Here is an 18,652-nt window from a genome sequence, read left to right as displayed (position 1 = left end):
AAGCGTAATAAATATATTAAAATTCAGACTGATTTAATTTAAATTTATTTTAAATTTAAAGTCTGATTTATTTTCGTTTATATTTAGTAAGTAAAAGAAGTCATTGTATTTCTTAAATTATAATTTAATATTTCTTATTTTAAATAAATTACAATTTATTCATCTAATTATTTTGATTTTTATAATTTTTTAAAATTAGTCTATCATTATAAAAGTAAAATAATTAAAAAGTTGATAAGACAGATTTTTAAGAAATTATACAAAAGTTATTTTTTTAGTATAAATAAAAATGAAAAATCAGAAAAATTACTTCTTAATTTTCAAATATTTTATAAAATAAAAAAAAATAGCTTCATGAAATTTTATAAAACATTTTTAAATATAAAAAACTATTATGCAATACTTTTAAAAATAATGAATATTGTGGAATAAATTAAAAATATAACTTTGATTTGAGTATTTGATGTAATACATTGAATATAATCAAAACATATTAAATTTTTTCTTATTTTATCTTTGATATGTGCTTTATAAAGTAAATCATCTAATAAATGTGGATATCTTATCTTAATATTTGAATTTCTGCCATATTTATCTTATCTTTATATGCTACAATAAATTAAAAAAAATATATATATAAATAATATAAATGAATTTTAATTTGACGGTATTAAATTATTTAAAGAAAATTTATTATTTAATTTTTATAATATAAAAAAATTTATTAATTAGCATTTTTATTTTTAAAAATATATTAAAATATTTATGATATTTTAAAAAATCTACTGATTTATTTTTCATTAATTTTAACTATTAAATATTATAAAAGAGATTATTTTTTTATAAATATAAAAAAATTAAATAATATTTTTTAAATTATATAAACTAAATAATAAAATATTTAAAATTAAAAGAAAAATTAATTAATAAACTTTTTAAAATATTATAAATATTTAGTTTATTTATTAAAATAAAAAATAACTAATAAATTTTTTCATAACATAAAATTAAATAATAATTTTTTATTCAAAATTATGATTATTTCAATTAATAAAATATATATACATATAATTGAAATATATTGTCAGCTTGCAGACTATATAAATTCATTTAAATAAAAAAATATTATTTAATTTTTATGATATCAAAATTAATTAGTTAGCATATATGTTTTTAAAAGTATATTAAATAATTTTTATAATTTTAAAATTTTAATTAAAATATTTTTTTAATTTAATTTTTACACTTTCAAAAGGTGAGAAAAAACTAACATCAATAATGTAAAATTAGCCATAATAATATTAAAATTTAATAAAAGAAATTTTCAATTGAGTTTTTAAAATTATATAGACTATTTAATATACTTTAAAAATATAAAAATAATTAGTTATTATTATGGATTAAATTATAATTTTTCATAAAATAATTTTTTAAAATGGTAAAATTAATTTTAGATAATTTTGTATTTTTTGACAAGTGAAATTATAGCGTCAGGTATAGTTTGCCGGGTTCTAATAAGAATGTGGGCTCCACGTGGTGAGAATCACAGTGAGGCCCACCTCTCTATTGGACCCCACCCTCACACCACCCTTATAAAAAAAAAAAGTAGGTCGGTGGTCGGTGGATAGATACCGTTAGGAATTGACTTTCCCTCCTCCACGCAATAACGATTTGTGTGGATGGACTTTTTTGTCCTCAAAAAATATTATTATTCTTTCAGAAATTTGGGGATAATATGGGTATTTCGTATTAACTGGCCCTACTAACTTATTTATTCACATTAAGGCGGCCTTTTTTTTCATTTGTTTACTATGTTTGTGCAGATATTTTATTTTTCTCTCTTTATTTTATATAATTTTTAATATTACGAAAAATAATTTACCTTTCATTATCAATAAAATATCACGAATAAAAAGGATTTAAAAAATAAAAAAAAAGTATTCTGATTTTTTAAAATAATAATATTATGAAAATTAAAACTCCTCTTTTAGAAAAATATACAACAAAATTAAGAAAATAATATAAAAGTGTTAATGGCTGTCATTGATCTTTGATAATATCAACGGTGGATGTCCATGAAGATTGATAATAAATATTAAATTAATGGGTAAATATTTATTTTTTAAATTTATATTAAAAATATAAAATTCAATTTAAAAATAAAAAATTTAATTTAATAGTAAGTGTATTTAAATAAATATAAAAGTGTTAGATTTTTCTCTTTTAATTTTTAATTTTTATTAAAAAAAATACAATTAATGAAATTCAAAGGACTAAATTTGAGTATGTCATAAATGTAAGGTTAATTTATTTATAAAAATATATATGTATTTTTAATTTTTAATTTATAAAAATATTCTTAAAGTTAATCGTAATAGTTTATGCGTACGATTATGGAAAGTGAATTTATATGGAAATAAGTTTAAAAATCATTTATAAAATATTGAGAAGCTCCTATAGAGAGAATAAAAAAGACAGGTGGCTAGTTTGGTTTTGGTCGTCCGCCTCCTCTGTCTACCGGTGGAGGATGTTTGACGGTCTTGGTGTTTTTTGTTTTGTTTTTCTCGTTTAATTTAGTTTATTTTAGCAGTGATTGCTTGATTTTTTCATTGAAGATAATTTAATAATTTTTATCACCGTCAATATTTCTAGTATGAGACTAGTGCTTGAATTGGGTTAATTTTATTACAGTTACTCTATAACCATATGAAATTGAAAAGGTCATATTAACTTTTAATTTGGTATACAGTGGCAATAAATCTTTTAATTCGCGATTAACGTTAGATTTGATTCTTTAGATTGTAGGGTCAGTTTAATAGCTCCTAGTCTACTGTCTTTAGAGATTTGATTTGTTTATTTTTCACATGCAAAGGTTGGTTGGACGATTTCTAATTGAATCTGTACAATTATTCTCAGGTTTGATAGTGATTTTCGCCTCTAGTATTCAGTAAATCCAGGGGTGAACATTCGGTCGGTTCAGTTTAAAATCGAACCGAATCGAATAAACTGAAAACTGAAATTTTAGTGTTTATGAAAATCAAACCGAACCGGTCTGATTCAGTTCGATTCAATTCGGTTTAATCGGTTTCATTTTTAATAATTTTTTTTATTTTTTACACTTTATTTTTAATATTTTGAAATTTAATTAAAATATTTTAATTTTAATATGATTTAATTTCTCCATATTATTGAAAAAATATATTATTATCACTAATTGATTCAGTTTGATTTTTTTGATTTTTCTGATCAAAATCGAATCGAACCGAAATAATTGAAATTTCTAAAATTAAAAACCAAATCGAACTGAAATATATAAAAAATCAAATTAAATTTTCAAATTGATTTGGTTCGATCGATTTTTCGATTTGAATTGAATACTGTTCACCCTACGTAAATCAATATTTTTATTGCTGTATCGGTGTTTCGGTAGAGTTTGGATCAGTATTTTTTGTTACCATTGTGGAGTCGTATGATTCGATTTTGCAACGGATTAAAATTATTTTATCGTGAGCTATTTATAAATATAATTCAATTTTGTGACGAATTGAATTTATTTTATCTTGAGTCATCTTCACTTATAGATGGTGAATTTTATTTTTTAAAATTATTTATAACAATTTCTTAACTCGTGCCGTTTTAAGATTTTTTAGACCTTTTTATATAATAAATAAATAAATAAATTCATTTATTAATTATATATAAATTTAAATATAGATATATATATTTAAAAAATTTAATATAATTATTTAATCTAACCATTATTGAAATTGTTTGCTATTAAAAATAAAAAACTTTTAGATGAATTCGGAATATTGTGACCTATAGAAATAGATTCTATTTATATTCATGTAAAAATCTATTTATTTATATATAAAAAATTTTTTAATTTACGATTAATCAAATTTAGATAAATAATTTTTCAAGCTATATATATATATATATATATATTTTCAAGTATCATAAACAGGTTGAATGTCAAACCTTTAAGGAAGACAAAGACAAACATACCCTCATTAATCGAATATAACTGCATTTTTTTAGCAAAAATGTATGGATTAAAATGTCCAAACTTGTGGACGAAAATAAAGTTACAGTTAATTTTGAAATTTTTTATAACAAAATTAAATATTTTAATAAATCCTATCATTTAATTTTTATATTTTTAAATTTGAATAATTTAGTCCTTATTTTAATTAATTTAAATCTAACAAAAATAATAATATTATAAATGAAAATTAAATATATACCGTCAATAAATTAAATTAAATTAAATTAATTTTATACTCTTATAAATCTTTAATAATTAATTAGTGACTAAACTATATAATAATTATACATATATACACATATATCAATTTATATATAATTATTTTAATAATTTATCTTCTATTAAAATAATTCTATTAATATTGAAATAGTGTACATATATAATCTATTTAGATAAGATGACTTTTAATTAATTAATTAAATTAGTTAAATTATTTTTAAAAAATAATACTATTATAAATATTTAATAATTAATTAATGATTAAAAATATAATAATTTTATATTATATTTAAAAAAATTATTATTTTTTTAAATTATTTATTTGTCACAAGTTCATGCCTCAATAGTGAGTTTTAGCTGTTAACTAGTTGACAAATAGAAATGGTGCCAAATATTTATTTATTTTTTTTTAAAAAAAAGAAGAGATTATTAGCTCTAACTTTGTAATCAATATCATTTTTAAATAATTTTTATAAATTATTTAAATAAAAATATTATAATAATTTAAAATTTATATCCAATAAGAATCAATTGTACTTAAAAAAGGAATCATTATATTTAATTACAATCTTAAACATGATAAAGGCCAAATCCTAAGTCTCATTATTGATTGAAATTTCTAATATTATTTTTATAAAAAGATAAATATTTTTATTCATGAATTATAATTATTGGATTGCTAAAAGAAGGGAATAAATTACCACATTGTGTAGTCTAGATTATAATATTTTTTTTAAAACAAATTAATATTAATATACAAACAATTTGAATTAAATCCCTTTATTTTTCTTAATTCCCATCTTTTTTTTTATGTATAAAATTATTTTATAAACATTATTTTATTGAAAAAATAAATAAAAAGAGGAAAGAAAAAGTTGCAAAAGCTAAGCATAAAATAAGGATTAAGGATTGATCTCAAAAAAAAAAAAAAGAAAAAAAAATATATATTAAGGATTAGTCCATCATTAGAGACTATTCTCATTAGAGTGTGATTAATAAATAGAATTTAGAAGAACTTGAATTATGAATTAATGCTAACTCAAACTCAATTTTAACTATAATATTAAAATTTAAATTTAGATTTTTACGATATAATTTAAATTATAATATTAGAGTTTGAATTTAATTTTTTACGGTATTAAATTCAATTTATTTAAATAATTTATTTATGAATTTAATTAACTTAATTATCTCATAATTATAATTAAAACTCAGATTTTTTAAAGTTTTTATCAAATCAAATTTTAAATAATTTATGAATAACTTGATTACGGCGAAATCACCTCTTTAATAATGATGAACGGCGCAGGCAGGCCAGTGGGCAATTTGACTTGTAAAAAAGCCAAACGCAAAGCCAAAGACCATCATCTCTCTCGATTTTCATTTTCTCACAATTCAGGATTTCCAAGAAAGTGCTTTGGTCATCAAGTGAATGCAGTTGGTGATGATGGGCAATCGTGGCACATGGAAATTTATTTTATTTTATCATTTTTAATTATAACACAGGCCAAAAAAAAAAAAAAAATCTTATTTTGAACTTTTTTTAACTAATTTTATTTGGACTTTGAAAGTTTTATCTGAAAAAAATAATTTTTAAAATCTAGACACATGTTCAATTTTTTAAAAAATTAAATAAATTTTAGTTTGAATTTATATCTTTTTATAATCTATCTTATTTGCGTCCTGAACTATTTTCACATGTTTATTTCTGCACTTTAAATATTAAAATTTTATTTTTTCTACGTTTCATTTATTTATTCTCTCCAATTGAAAATTTAAAATTTAACACATGAATCGTAATTATTTTTTAAAAAAAATTATTTAATTAATAATTTGAAAAGACGAAGAACAAGAAGAAGTGGGGAGATATTTGCTAAGACAAACAACGTTGGTGGAATCGCCAGAAAACAAAAAATATAATATGGAGATAAGGATGTCTACTTAAGCCGGCCGTCTAATTATTGAGCCAATAAAGTCAAGATTTAGGTGGACATTGCAATGACAAAAATAAAATAAAATATACACATTTCTACTCTTTGATTGTGGTTGGGTTTAGCTTCGTCATCAATCATGTTATTATTTATTTATTTTTATTATAATAATATAAAAATCAATATTAACATTAAATACTTATTATGAAATTCCTATACAATTAATTAAAACACTAACTTTGTAATAAATATTTAATTTTAAATGTTACCTACAAAATATATTTACTTCTGTGTTTTTTTTTTAAAGTAAATTTATCTTTATATTTATTTAAAAATAAGTGTGAGGATTCAAAATTCAGTGAATATTGTCTCTTATTTGAGAGTTACAAACGTTAGATACATTGTATTTATATGATGTTTAGATAAAAGGATTGACAATTAAGGTTGCAAAAAAAGTCATAACAATGTACAATGAGGTTGTCGTTGGTTGAATTCTTGATGGCTAAGTTCAATGGAGTCCAACAATTCATAATTTGACTTGTAATGTTTCAATAAATTTGAATTTGATGTCAAACTTGGGATTAATGTGATTTTGATGGGATGGGATTGCTTTACTAAGATAAACTTCCCATTTTCTTCTTTACTATTTTGAGTAAATTTATCAAATACTATTATTTTTCATGAAAATTAAAGTTATGGAAGCCTGCTTTCCCACCATTCCATTTCAATCCTCACTTGTTCTTTTCTTCCTCAAATGGCATGCTCAAAGTTTCACTTCTCACATCAACCCTACCTAGAGCTCACAAGTATGGAATGTCAGGGCTCACTCCTAAAGACTTCATTTGGATACATTTGAATTTAAAGATACGTTAAAATTTTCACCTAAAACACAAAAATTTACATTCATCTTAAATCTATACCTTCAAGGAAATTAAAGGTTTATAAATGGTTCAAACAACATACTGTTTATACAAGAATACTTTGAAAGTGCATCTAACCGATTGCATTGCATTGCATTTGCATGATCAACCAAGAGCTCTTCCACACTTTTGTCCAATTACCTTGGCTTCCTTCGCATTCCCATCCGTGATTTTGCATATCTAGGTTTCTTATTAAGCAACACTTGCCGGATATAATTTGTAGGGAAAAAAAGCACTAGGCTATGTTTGGTCGAGGGACGAAATGAAAGGATAGTGAAAATGTGAGGAAAACAAGAAATAGGTTCTACACGAAATAAATAAATTTCCTCTCATTTTTCTTTCCTTGCCTCCATTTTCTTCCTCCTCCCAAACAGACACAAAAGAAATTTTCAAAAGGATACTCTAGCCGCATGCCTTCACCAGCTGGTGATGAGTAGAGAATTGTGCCTTGCAGATGATGCAAGGCACCAGTTGAACAGGAAGTATCCTGCACAGATTTTGAAAAACAAATGAGAAATTCAATACGGCAGAAGTAAAGCATAGCAATAACCCCCCTCTTCTCGTACATTCAGAACGCCAAAAAGGAAAGGTTTTTTTTTTTTTTTGGGGGGGGGGGGGGAGGGGCATGGGGTTGTGCGCCCATTTACATTGCAAATACAACCGATTAATTTTGTAGAACAAGAAAAAATGAACAGAAACTAACAGAAAATGCCAATAGGGAATAGAACAATCCGCACCCAGAGTTAAACCCAGCAAAACCTATAACAGAATGCTATTGCCATTTGCCAAGCCAGGGGAAAAAATGACATGTTCGAAAAGGAAAGAGAAAGACTAGACTAGAATAAGTACCTGGAAATCAACAAATGCAACTGGAGACCCATAAGTGCTTTGCATCTTCAATTTCAAAAACCCCGGGCATCTGAAGGAGAAAGATGACAAAAGTGAAAATTCAAAAAAAATCGACAGAATATTAGGCCTAGAATATTTTAATGACTAAACAATAGCACTTACCTTGAGAACACTTGAGTTAGCTCTTGCTCTGTACAATTTGGCCCCAGATTGGCCACAAAAAGTGTTGGACATGGGGGTGCTGAAGAATTAGTCTGTCAGTGAAGAACATTCACAATCAGAATTGACAATTCCAATCACATGGACATCCTGTCCCATTATTTGACATGAACCTAAGTATACAGATCTAAAATGGATCCATGACATGATTACAATGTGCAAGGTTCTACAATAAATGCAAATTAAACAAGGCCTAGAATACACAAATAAAGCATTTTCCGACTGGGAAAAAAAAGTTTGGACATGGTTGTTTTGTGCACAAGCATCAAGAACAATGAGTTCAGGTAGCCATAGTTATTCCCAATATCTATTTAGTATCAGCTCTCCGATTTCCTGGTGCTGCTGAATTATGATATAAAAACGTTAGTGGAATTTCTATACCAGAAAAGGTTTCACGAGTTGAATTCTAGATATGAGGAGCTTGCATCATGAACTGAAAATCGACGTCAATAAAGGACTGAAAACAGTACATTATATCTGAATCATCCAGACATGATGTGTCAGCATCAGAATGATTGCGTTGTATAATTAATAGCAGCAATTTCTTATCCTAAAAACTATAGGAAGCCATTTCTTCCTTGAGGATAAAAAATTTTAAAATCTAGAGGGGCAGGAAGAGAAGGTAAACTTTTCAACCATAAAGGATTGGAATTGAATTTTGAAATAGCTGAGTAATAGACAATCAAGCACAACATGTTAATTCATCTTCAAGGGGAAAAACAGGGGCAAGCAAGAAGCGACCTGCAGAAATCTATATAAAACGAAATATCTTACCAAATTTGCCCCTGTTGACTCACTTGCAACTCGGCCATCAAAGTTCCCATGACTGCGTGATTCAAGAAATAAACAGTCACTTGAAAGGCTTGAATAGACAAAAAAATGAAGGTTATAAAAAAGGCATACTGTACTCCCACTATAGGAAACAGGGCTTACTAAGCCCTTGACCTTTCAGCTAGAAGTAATCAATTCAAGTGAATGTGCTAATTGAGCTAGAAATAGTCGCTTCCAAATAAAGATGTGCTCAAGTAGTGCAGACAACCTTTGTGCAGATGGATAACCAATCGTGTTGTAAGCAGTATTACCCATTCCAGGCAAGTGAACGCTGCCAAAACCTGCTAGTGCCCAAGCGTGCAAAACGTGCAATGTGAGCTTTTAGAAGAATGTGTCCTCCATGTGATTGAGTAAACTTATTTGTATTCCATGATAACAGAAGCAACACACAACTAATAAGAGTAGAGTGCAGAAATATAACTGAATTAAGGGACCCACAAAGATAATTAGAAACAAATTTCCACAAATCCTAGATATTTTGGACAGTCATCTTACCTGAATCAAGAGTGCCACATGGTATTGATGGGGAAGCTTTAGCTTTCTTATCCAAGCCGGACCATTCATCATCTAATTCTCAAAAACACCAAGTAGACAAATGCAGTTTGAAATAAGTTAAATCAATGATATGTATATATATATACCAGTATACCAGATAATACAGGAATGATAATCTGCAAGAGCAATAAACCTGTTCTTGAGCGCTTAGATCTGGAATTAGACTTTGCAAGGTCAATATATAGGGTTGACCCCTTCTCAAGGTCAAAAACCATCCCCTGAAATCAATGTTCGGAACCAAGAGTAGTCAGGTTACACTCACATTTAATGTTCTGCATTATTTGCTGGTGCCTCTGTTACACCAGTTTTTACCAACTATGGTTACAAGTGAAGAATGAAAATAAAACAATCCACCTCGATAACAATTTTTCTAAAAAAGACTCACTTTTTAATGCCTTGCATAAAAATTTGCAAATGTTCAAGTTATCTGATATGTTCTCAGACTTTTCTCTCATTTAAATATGATGAAAATAAGTTTCATATGAAACAACTTCTCAAGCATTCAAAATATTTTAAAGGAACAAACATGGAAAACTCTCCTTACATTCAGTGCATGCATAGCTGCAACTGCAGATGGTTGATCCATGAATGTGGCGAAGGCGAATGGCTGCCACCACCGCAATACAATGTTAGAGTACATATATTCAACGGAAGGAAAAAAAAAAGAGAAAAACATATTACCAGAACCTGTCTCTCATTTTCGCTCTGCAATGCAGTTACTTCTGAAGAACTTTAATAATGCAACACAAGAAAAATGAACCCTCGCTTCTATTTTCAAAACTTCCATCTTATTCTAATTACAATAAATCTTCCTTTGAGGAAGTTCAATTCATTTGTAGGCCAGTAAAATGTTCAAATCCATAAACTTCATAGAGTGAATATCTAACAATAGACATCCAGTGTAGGGCATAACACAGCATATCAACACCAAACAAGGCTTTCTCTTGTCACGGGCAGAATGCTTTCCCCAACCAAAGCACCCTTCGGTACGTGACACTCTGAACTAGGGCATTATTGAACAAAACCTCAACTAACAAATTTCAATCTGTTATTTGCATTGTCATCAGAACCAAAACTCCTAGTTTTACAAAAGCAAAAAGGCACTGATCCGTTTAAAACCCAATTATCAAGCAAAAGCATACAACAATATATAAGGACAACGAGTACCTGAGAAGTCTGTGTAGGGCTACGAAGATGAGAAGACTCATAACCAGGGAATTCCCGGAAAAGATTGTAGATTTCTCGAGGCTTGACGTCCTCTGGTAGACCCGCCACGAAGAGCGTACGCACCAGATCGTGAGTGGCATGTGCGGCATAGGGAAGAGAGTACGAGGCAAAAGGCGGAGGTGGCTGTGGCTGAGGATTATATGAAGCAGGCTGCAGCGGCGGTGGTTGAGCAGGAGCAGGAGAAGGCGCAGGCAGAGGTGGTGGCGGCGGCTGGTAGTAGGTGGGGTAGTGACCGGGCGGTGGTGGCGGGTAATAGGCAGCCATGCTTTCATCCATGGAAGAGAATCCAGGCTCGTGATTTGGGGTTTGGTGTTCTTAATCGCAAGCATGCATACGACTGGGCCGAGGGGCTCGTGAGCCCGTTTCTTTATAAACAGGTTCTTTTCTTCTTTCACCAAAGTCTGTTACGGTTTGTTATAATTGCAGTAAAATTTTGTATTATAATTTCGATCCAAATTTAATTCTGAAATATTATATTAGATGGATTAAGATTATACTAAATTAATTTTATTTTATTTTTAATTTTTTATCACAAAACTATAATCATTTCAAACTAAAATTTAAAAAATTAATTTATAATTATATTTTCAATTTTTTTAAAAATCATATACTTTTAACATAATTATACATATTTATAATAGTTAAAATAGTTATATATATATATATTATATTGTAATTATAAATTAATTTTAAATTATAAATAATAATATTATTTTTAGTTATTCTGCCATCTATTAATAACTAGAATATTACTCTCACGATGCTGCAGAAATAATTTAATTTTGATCTATTTTAAAAATAAAATTATATTAAATTTAAACATTTATTTAACATAATCTAAATAAATTCATTATCCATTTAACATATACTATCATAAACATGCAGACAAAGTTCAAAAATTTTTATATATAAAACATATACTAAGTTTTCAAATTTTCTTCATCTCGTCTTTATCAAAATAATATAAATAAAATTTAAATATATATGAATTTTAAATGTGAAAACGTCTTATATTATATAATTCAGTATTCACTGGAATCAAAACATGCAAACATCAGTTGAAGAGCTTTCTTTCTTTACTTTCTTTCTGTGATAAAAATATAAGTAAAATTCATATTTTTTTAGTATCACATAATATAAAAAGTCAATTTGACTGAGAGTTAAATTATTAGCTAATTTTGAACTACTCGATGGATCTGATTGAGAAGACACAATACTTAATGCAGGAGCAGAAAAATCACTATTTTTAATATTAGAGAAGTCATGTTTCTTTCGAGTATACTCTTTGATATTTTTTAAAAGAGAACTCTAAACAAATATTGTGCTATGTGATTTTGAAGGTGTAACAATCAATTAAGAACTCATTGATGTATCCTCGTCGGTAAATATTTGTGTTACTCGAAAAATAACGTTAGATGCATCTTTCACTTGAGAACTCAAAATAATTTGAAATATTTTTTCAATATTGTAAACTTTTGTGACAACTATGGGATTAAAACTTTATCTTTTGAACTTTGCACTAATGCAGCAGTAGGAACCCTAATAAGATCAGAAGCCAATTTACAAAAACTACAAATGCGGCAACCCCAGTTGTATCTTCAACAATAAGGCTCAGCTTGTATCTATAGAAAAAAAAATTGGGAGCATGATGGAAATAATCTAAACTTATTTGCAAAAAGATAAATCAGAAATATAAATAAAATACTAAGGTACTGGAGTGTCTTTTAACATGCCACATTTATTGTTATACCAAATTGTGTTGTTGTAATTTCTTATGCTACTCTTACAATTAGGGTAGACTTTAAACCACCATCATGTTGTTAAATCAATATTTTTGATGGTTGCTTTACACGTGAATTTTACTTCCTGCTTATACACGAAGAGAATGAAATGCAATTTCACTCTTTATTTATAAGTTAAGTAAATAGAACAATAATTAGCGATTAAAGTGAAATGCAACACAAGTAGCTCATTGATAATCTTTCTATTGGTACTCTTTTCAGCATATTGATGAAAACTTGTTTATGGTTTTTAAAGTATACACTTTAATCAGTTTTTAATATGTTTAAACCACACGTCTTAAAAAATATTTTTCATCTGTTGTCAAAAAGGTGTAAACATGCTATTGAAAATATAAATTTTGTACTTTTTAAAGTATACACTTTAATCAGTTTTTAATATGTCCAAACCACACATCTTAGAGAACATTTTTCATTTGTTGTAAAAAATGTGTATTTTCCAGTATAGTTTCCCAAGTTTTTTAAACTGAGAAACCTCTCTACCAATGTAGTTTTCAAATATTGCAAGTAACACACACTTGCAAATAGTCTATTTGAAATGCAATCAAAAAAATCAAAAGGAAAAGATTTCACATATTCAAGTTAACACCAATATTTAAAATGGGGAAAAAAGTAAAGAAATAATAAAGAATGCAAGGTAACCTTAAATATTAAAAGAGGATGAACAAGTTCTAATTTTGTAAGAAATCAACAGAAAGATGAAATTCAATGAAAACAATCATAGAGAGCTGAATATATATGGTGAAATGGAATAAATAATATACTCATCAAAACAACAAAAATGAGCGCCTCTAGCAGCAACAAAAGTCACAACCTACCACAGAATAAAAAATATCGGTAAACATGGGTAAATGCATGTTTAGAATAGAAAAAGAAACTATTGTAGGAAGAGTTAAAACTTGAAAAAGATATGAGAAAGGTCATGGATTAAAAGAAAATGGAAAAGAGCTCTATAAATAAGGGTTAAATGGTTCATCAGGTAAGCTAAGAGGCTGTTCACTTGCCACTGTTAGTGACATCAAAATTTGTAGTGTAAAAGGCAAGCAATTACAGATCTGTAGAAGTGAAAAGACACAATTTTGGCTGTTACAGTGTTTGCATGGAAAAAATAAAATTATATGATACAATAGCAATGAGAACTCCCTATATGAAAGCAGACACTTATAATGATTAAACCCTTGAAAAATGTACCCAAACAACAGCAAAAAGAAAAGAATAAACACTATGCAAATTATAATCTCTATCATGCATAAACTTCCATGGCTGCACTAATTTTAATTTAGATAAATTGCTAGGCAAGATGTTCATAGGCACATGTACTTTTGTATGAAATGAGTGAGTTGATGCATGACCTTCCATGGGTGCATCACTATTAAGATAAATCTCTTTGCTTAATGAACAAAACCTCTTGATAGTTGCACTATTAGCATGAATGGTTTGATAAATTTATGGGTGTATATCATCATCTCTGTAAGGCATTAGTAAGTTTATTTATACATGTACCATTGAGATCATTATGTATGAAATGAGTGAGTTCATGTATGAGCTTCCATGGCTGCACTAATTTTAATTTTGATAAGTTGCCAGTGGAGATGTTCATGGGCATATGTATTGTCAAGATCATTATGTATGAAGTGAGTGAGCTGATGCAAGAGCTTCCATAGGTGCACAGATAAATCTCCCTGCTTAAATGGTTTGATAAATTTATAGGTGTATTGTTGAGAGCATAATCCAAGAAATGAATAAGTTAATGCTTGAGCTTCAATGGCTATACTATTTAGATTAATCTTCTTGCTGCAAGATAAAAAGGAGAGATGGAGAAGAAGAAGGAAGGAAGAACAAAGAAGAAAACAAAGAAAAGTAAGGGTCCAAAGGTTAGTGAGAAGCAGAAAGAAAAAAAAACAAAAGAAAGAAAAAGTAGACAAGAGATGACGTTGTTTCACTATGAAGAGCATACTATTTAGATTAATCTTCTTGCTGCAAGATAAAAAGAAAAGATGGAGAAGAAGAAGGAAGGAAGGAAGAACAAAGAAGAAAACAAAGAAAAAGTAAGGGTCCAAAGGCTAGTGAGAAGCGAAAGATGAAAGAAGAAAGAAAAAGCAGGCAGGAGACAATGTCGTTTCACCATGAAAAACATAATCCAAGAAATGAATAAGTTAATACATGAGTTTCAATGGCTACACTATTTAAATTAATTTTTTTGCTGCAAGATAAAAAGAAAATATGAAGAAGAAGAAGAAGGAAGGAAGAACAAAGAAAAGTAAACGGCATCATTTTGTCAGGAGGGTCCAAAGGTTAGTAAGAAGCGGAAGATAAAAGAAAAAAGAAAAAGCAAGCAAAAGACGACGTCGTTTTATCATGAGCAGCAAACGCAAGCCGAGGACAGAAAAGGAAATTGATGTAGAAATAGAGGGCAAATGTATAAACCAATATTAGGGGTAAATCTGTAAAGTGATTCTGCTAAATCAATTGTGGAATTACTGTATCGGCTAATCGGACTTTATAATTTAGTATATTAATTTTAGATAAATTAAATTATTATATAATTTTTATAATATATTAACTTTTATTTACTATTTATAAAGGTTATTTTTTCTTAAGAAACAAATTTAAATAAATTCTTATAAAATATACAATATTTTTACTCTTTTAAATTAGAAAGAATTTCTTTATCTTAAACAAAAGAATTATTAAAAAAACAAATTAAAGTAAATTCTTAAAATTCTTAATTGGGGTAAAAGAAATGGAAATTCACAAACTTCCTTTCTTTTTACTAGACTTTTTTTTTAACACTTATCCCATTTTTTAGTAAAAGAAAAACTACATGACTAAAACCATAGTACAAGATTTGAAGAAAATGACTCGCAGACTTGGAAATCATCCCAAAATACATAAGCTAACGACCCAAACAAAAACTCTAGAGTGAAAGAAACCGGGTTAAAATCCAATTAACTCGTGGAATTATGCAGTTGTTTGGCACTTCCTTCTTCAATTCTATTGGGCAGCATCACAGACAATCAGAAATGCTTAAGCAACTATAGTTTGAAATCCACGTGGTGATGCCTGGTAGATCTACAGGGTATCAAGATCAAAACACGTAGAATGTTATGAAATTTTTGGGTTGAATATTGAATGGGAGCGAGAGGTATTGAATGAGCTTAGTTAATAAAGAGTGTAACAGTTCTGAGTCTTAAGCGTTTAAGAAGTTTAAGATTATGGAGTTGCAGAGTGAGTTATGAGGTTGAAAAAAATAAAATAAAAATTAAATTTACTATGTGAATGAAGTTCTTATACTCTTTTCCATACAAGGTACGTCAGGTAAATTTCTCTTATAATTTTGACAGAAATATTTCATTCAATTCATTAGTTGATTTATTTAATACTAAATCGGCTAAAACCATACTCCAACCCTGATATATGAAAAATCAGAACAGTTAGAGCACACATATTTAGTGCATTGTATGGCCTGACTTGGCATTAAGGATCAGAGTGTATAGGATGCCTTAATTTTCCTTGTTGTTGGATTCTCCTAATTGGATTTCTAAATTGCCTTACCTGTATCATACAATTAGGCCGAGTAATTTTCATTTTAAACTCAAAAATTAAATTAAATCAAACCAATTCAGTTAATTAATTCGATTTTTTAATTAAATCAATACAATTCGATTAATTTTTTTAAAAAATTAATTTTCAGTTCGGTTAAGTTTTCTTTACATCGTTTTAACACTCCGTTATATATATATCATATTTATCCTTTCCCATTTCCTTAACCTTGAGCCTTATCATTTTCAATTTCCAGATTCTCAATCGATAAAGACTCTCTATTCACGTCTTTTTTTTTTATTTTTTTTTTCTTGTTATTATTTTTTTCCTATCCTTTCACAGATACAACATCATCCCTCCTCGAAGACCTTATTATCCCTATGGCAGACCTGTCGCAACCTTAGCTTCAAGTCTCAAATCGTTGTCGTTGATGCTCACTGATCCAGATGTGGAGTCATGTCCAAACCACAAAATGTTGCTGCAATCATCTCCTTGTCTTTTTCTTTTTGTTCTTGTGCATGCTTTGTTCTTGTCGATTTAGGTACTAAAATGTGAAATATTTATTGATGGAATCTGTTGAATTTTTTCTTGTTATTTTTGGTATTGATTCATATGGATGAAAGATTGATTAGATTTGTTAGAATCATATTATTTTAATTTAAGATTTTTATTGATTAAATTTAGGACTACTGACTTATTTCTAAGTCAAAATTATATTTATGGCTTTGAATATTGAAAATTTGTGGTTTGGGTACCGGAAATCTCTAGAAAATTAGGCAAGAGATTGTATGGTTTGAGACTAAAAATCTCTAGAAATTTTGGATTGAAGCAAACGATTGCTAAATAGATGGTTCGATTTTGAATTCAAAACCAAACTGAATCAATTCGATTTGATTTGATTTTTCTCTATTTCAATTCGAATTCAGTGGATATTTTTATGAGTTCAATGTTTCAATTTATCGATTTTAGTTCAATTTGAAACCATCAAATACTCTCTCCTACAAACAACTGTGGATACATGAGGCATGATCCTAGGGAGAATAGTATTTTATAGGTTATCACCGAGCTTTACGGATCGTATGCCAAACGTCTTGGGAAGAAGAGAATGCAAGTTCCAGGTGGTTTCTCAATCTCCTGCAGTTTCCGATTAGGGGTGAGCATTCGGTCGGTTCAGTTTAAAATCGAACCAAACCGAACCGAAATAACCGAAAATCGAATTGCAGTATTTTATATAAATCAAATCGAACCGAATAAGAGATATAATCGAATCAAATCGATTTGGTTCGGTTCGGTTTGGTTTGGTCAATTCGATCGGTTAAATCGATACAATCAAGAGTACACAACTTCAACAATCAACAGCACACAAATTCAACACACAAATTCAACAATCAAACGTACACAAATTCAACAATTAACAACAAATCACAAATATTTACTTATCTTTTACAGTTTACTCAAGTTCAACCAGCAAATCACAAATATTTACTTATCTTTTACAGTTTACTCAAGTTCAACCGTGAATGGCTGGAAGCGCGACACAGAGACTCGGAGAGGACTGAGGGCTGTGGAATAAGCACGACCAAATTGCCGACTGCCCGACGACACGTGGAGAGCCGATAGAGAGCAACGACCGACGCCGATGGTGAATCAGTTCAGTCGAGAGGAGAGTGGAGGCACAGGTACGAGAATCTCGCGGCGAGATGAGAGATGGAGCAGAGCATAGAGATGAGAGATTGTCGACTGCCCGACGACGCGTGGAGAGCCAATAGAAAGCAACGGCCGACGCCGATGGTGAATCAGTCCAGTCGAGAGGAGAGTGGACAGAGATGAGAGATGGAGCAGGAGCACTGGCAGCACGCACGAAGAGATAGAAATTTGTTTTAGATTTAGGGCAGGAAAGGGAAATAGGGAATAGGGAACTATTAAAACGACGTAGTATAGGTGATTTCGATTTGGTTCGGTCTAATCGAAATTTTTACGTCTAAAACCGAACCGAACCGAAATCACCGATTTTTTAAAAATTTCAAACCGAACCGAACCGAAAAAAAAAACCGAACTAAATTTTTGAAATTAATTGATTCGGTCAGTTATTTCGATCTAAACCGAATACTGCTCACCCCTATTTCCGATGGCTTCAACCCTCATAGAACCCCCATAATAAAATAATTAACTAGAAACACATGCAAGACAAACATTCCATCCTAGGCAACATAGATCTTCTTCAGCCATTCTCTATTAGATTCCAAGATGCGCATCCACACTTCAAATTTCTAAAAAAATATTATAACCAGCTTATTTTGTTTGCATTTTATCCCAACTTCCCCTAAATTTAAGGAAACTAGTTCTTTTACTTCAAGAAAGTAAAGTAGCTAGGAAGTTTGAACTAAACAGGCCTAAAGCTGAACAAACAGTAGAACGCCGAACAGGCCCTTTAACTTGTCATCTATTTGAGAGGAAAGAAATGGCAGTGCAGTTCCAAATTATCAAGTTCAACATTATGATTTCGATCAC

The 18,652-nt window shown here is 28.6% G+C and overlaps 1 protein-coding gene across 4 annotated transcripts; it reads right to left on the bottom strand.

Moving 5' to 3' along the window:
• Positions 1–7,024: 7,024 nt before the first annotated feature.
• On the bottom strand, positions 7,025–11,156 carry LOC110628998 (RNA-binding protein L). Of its 4 annotated transcripts, none has more exons than XM_021775825.2 (10): positions 10,740–11,150; positions 10,117–10,179; positions 9,706–9,790; positions 9,513–9,584; positions 9,226–9,301; positions 8,961–9,012; positions 8,130–8,221; positions 7,968–8,037; positions 7,520–7,605; positions 7,025–7,358 (listed from the first exon to the last, which is right to left on the bottom strand). In XM_021775825.2, exons 1-10 carry the CDS (start codon positions 11,073–11,075, stop codon positions 7,256–7,258), a joined length of 1,035 nt encoding a protein of 344 aa, XP_021631517.1. In that variant the 5' UTR covers positions 11,076–11,150; the 3' UTR covers positions 7,025–7,255. The 4 variants fall into 4 exon arrangements, with proteins under 4 accessions (XP_021631517.1, XP_021631518.1, XP_021631519.1 ...); XM_021775826.2 differs by having other exon boundaries at positions 9,226–9,298; positions 10,740–11,148; XM_021775827.2 differs by having other exon boundaries at positions 7,025–7,298; positions 10,740–11,147.
• Between the last annotated feature and the right edge of the window lie 7,496 nt (positions 11,157–18,652).

This window comes from Manihot esculenta, chromosome 13, assembly GCF_001659605.2.
Source record: "Manihot esculenta cultivar AM560-2 chromosome 13, M.esculenta_v8, whole genome shotgun sequence".
NCBI classification, from domain to species: Eukaryota; Viridiplantae; Streptophyta; class Magnoliopsida; order Malpighiales; family Euphorbiaceae; genus Manihot; species Manihot esculenta.
This window is presented reverse-complemented; position numbering and strand designations above follow the sequence as displayed.

Coding starts and splice junctions, on each gene's coding strand:
- LOC110628998 (XM_021775825.2), bottom strand. CDS start 11,075: ATGGATGAAAGCATGGCTGCCTATTACCCGCCACCACCGCCCGGTCAC. Junction 9,791..10,116: donor CAGCTATGCATGCACTGAAT/GTAAGGAGAGTT, acceptor CATTGATTTCAG/GGGATGGTTTTTGACCTTGA. Junction 8,038..8,129: donor CTAACTCAAGTGTTCTCAAG/GTAAGTGCTATT, acceptor TTTCTCCTTCAG/ATGCCCGGGGTTTTTGAAAT.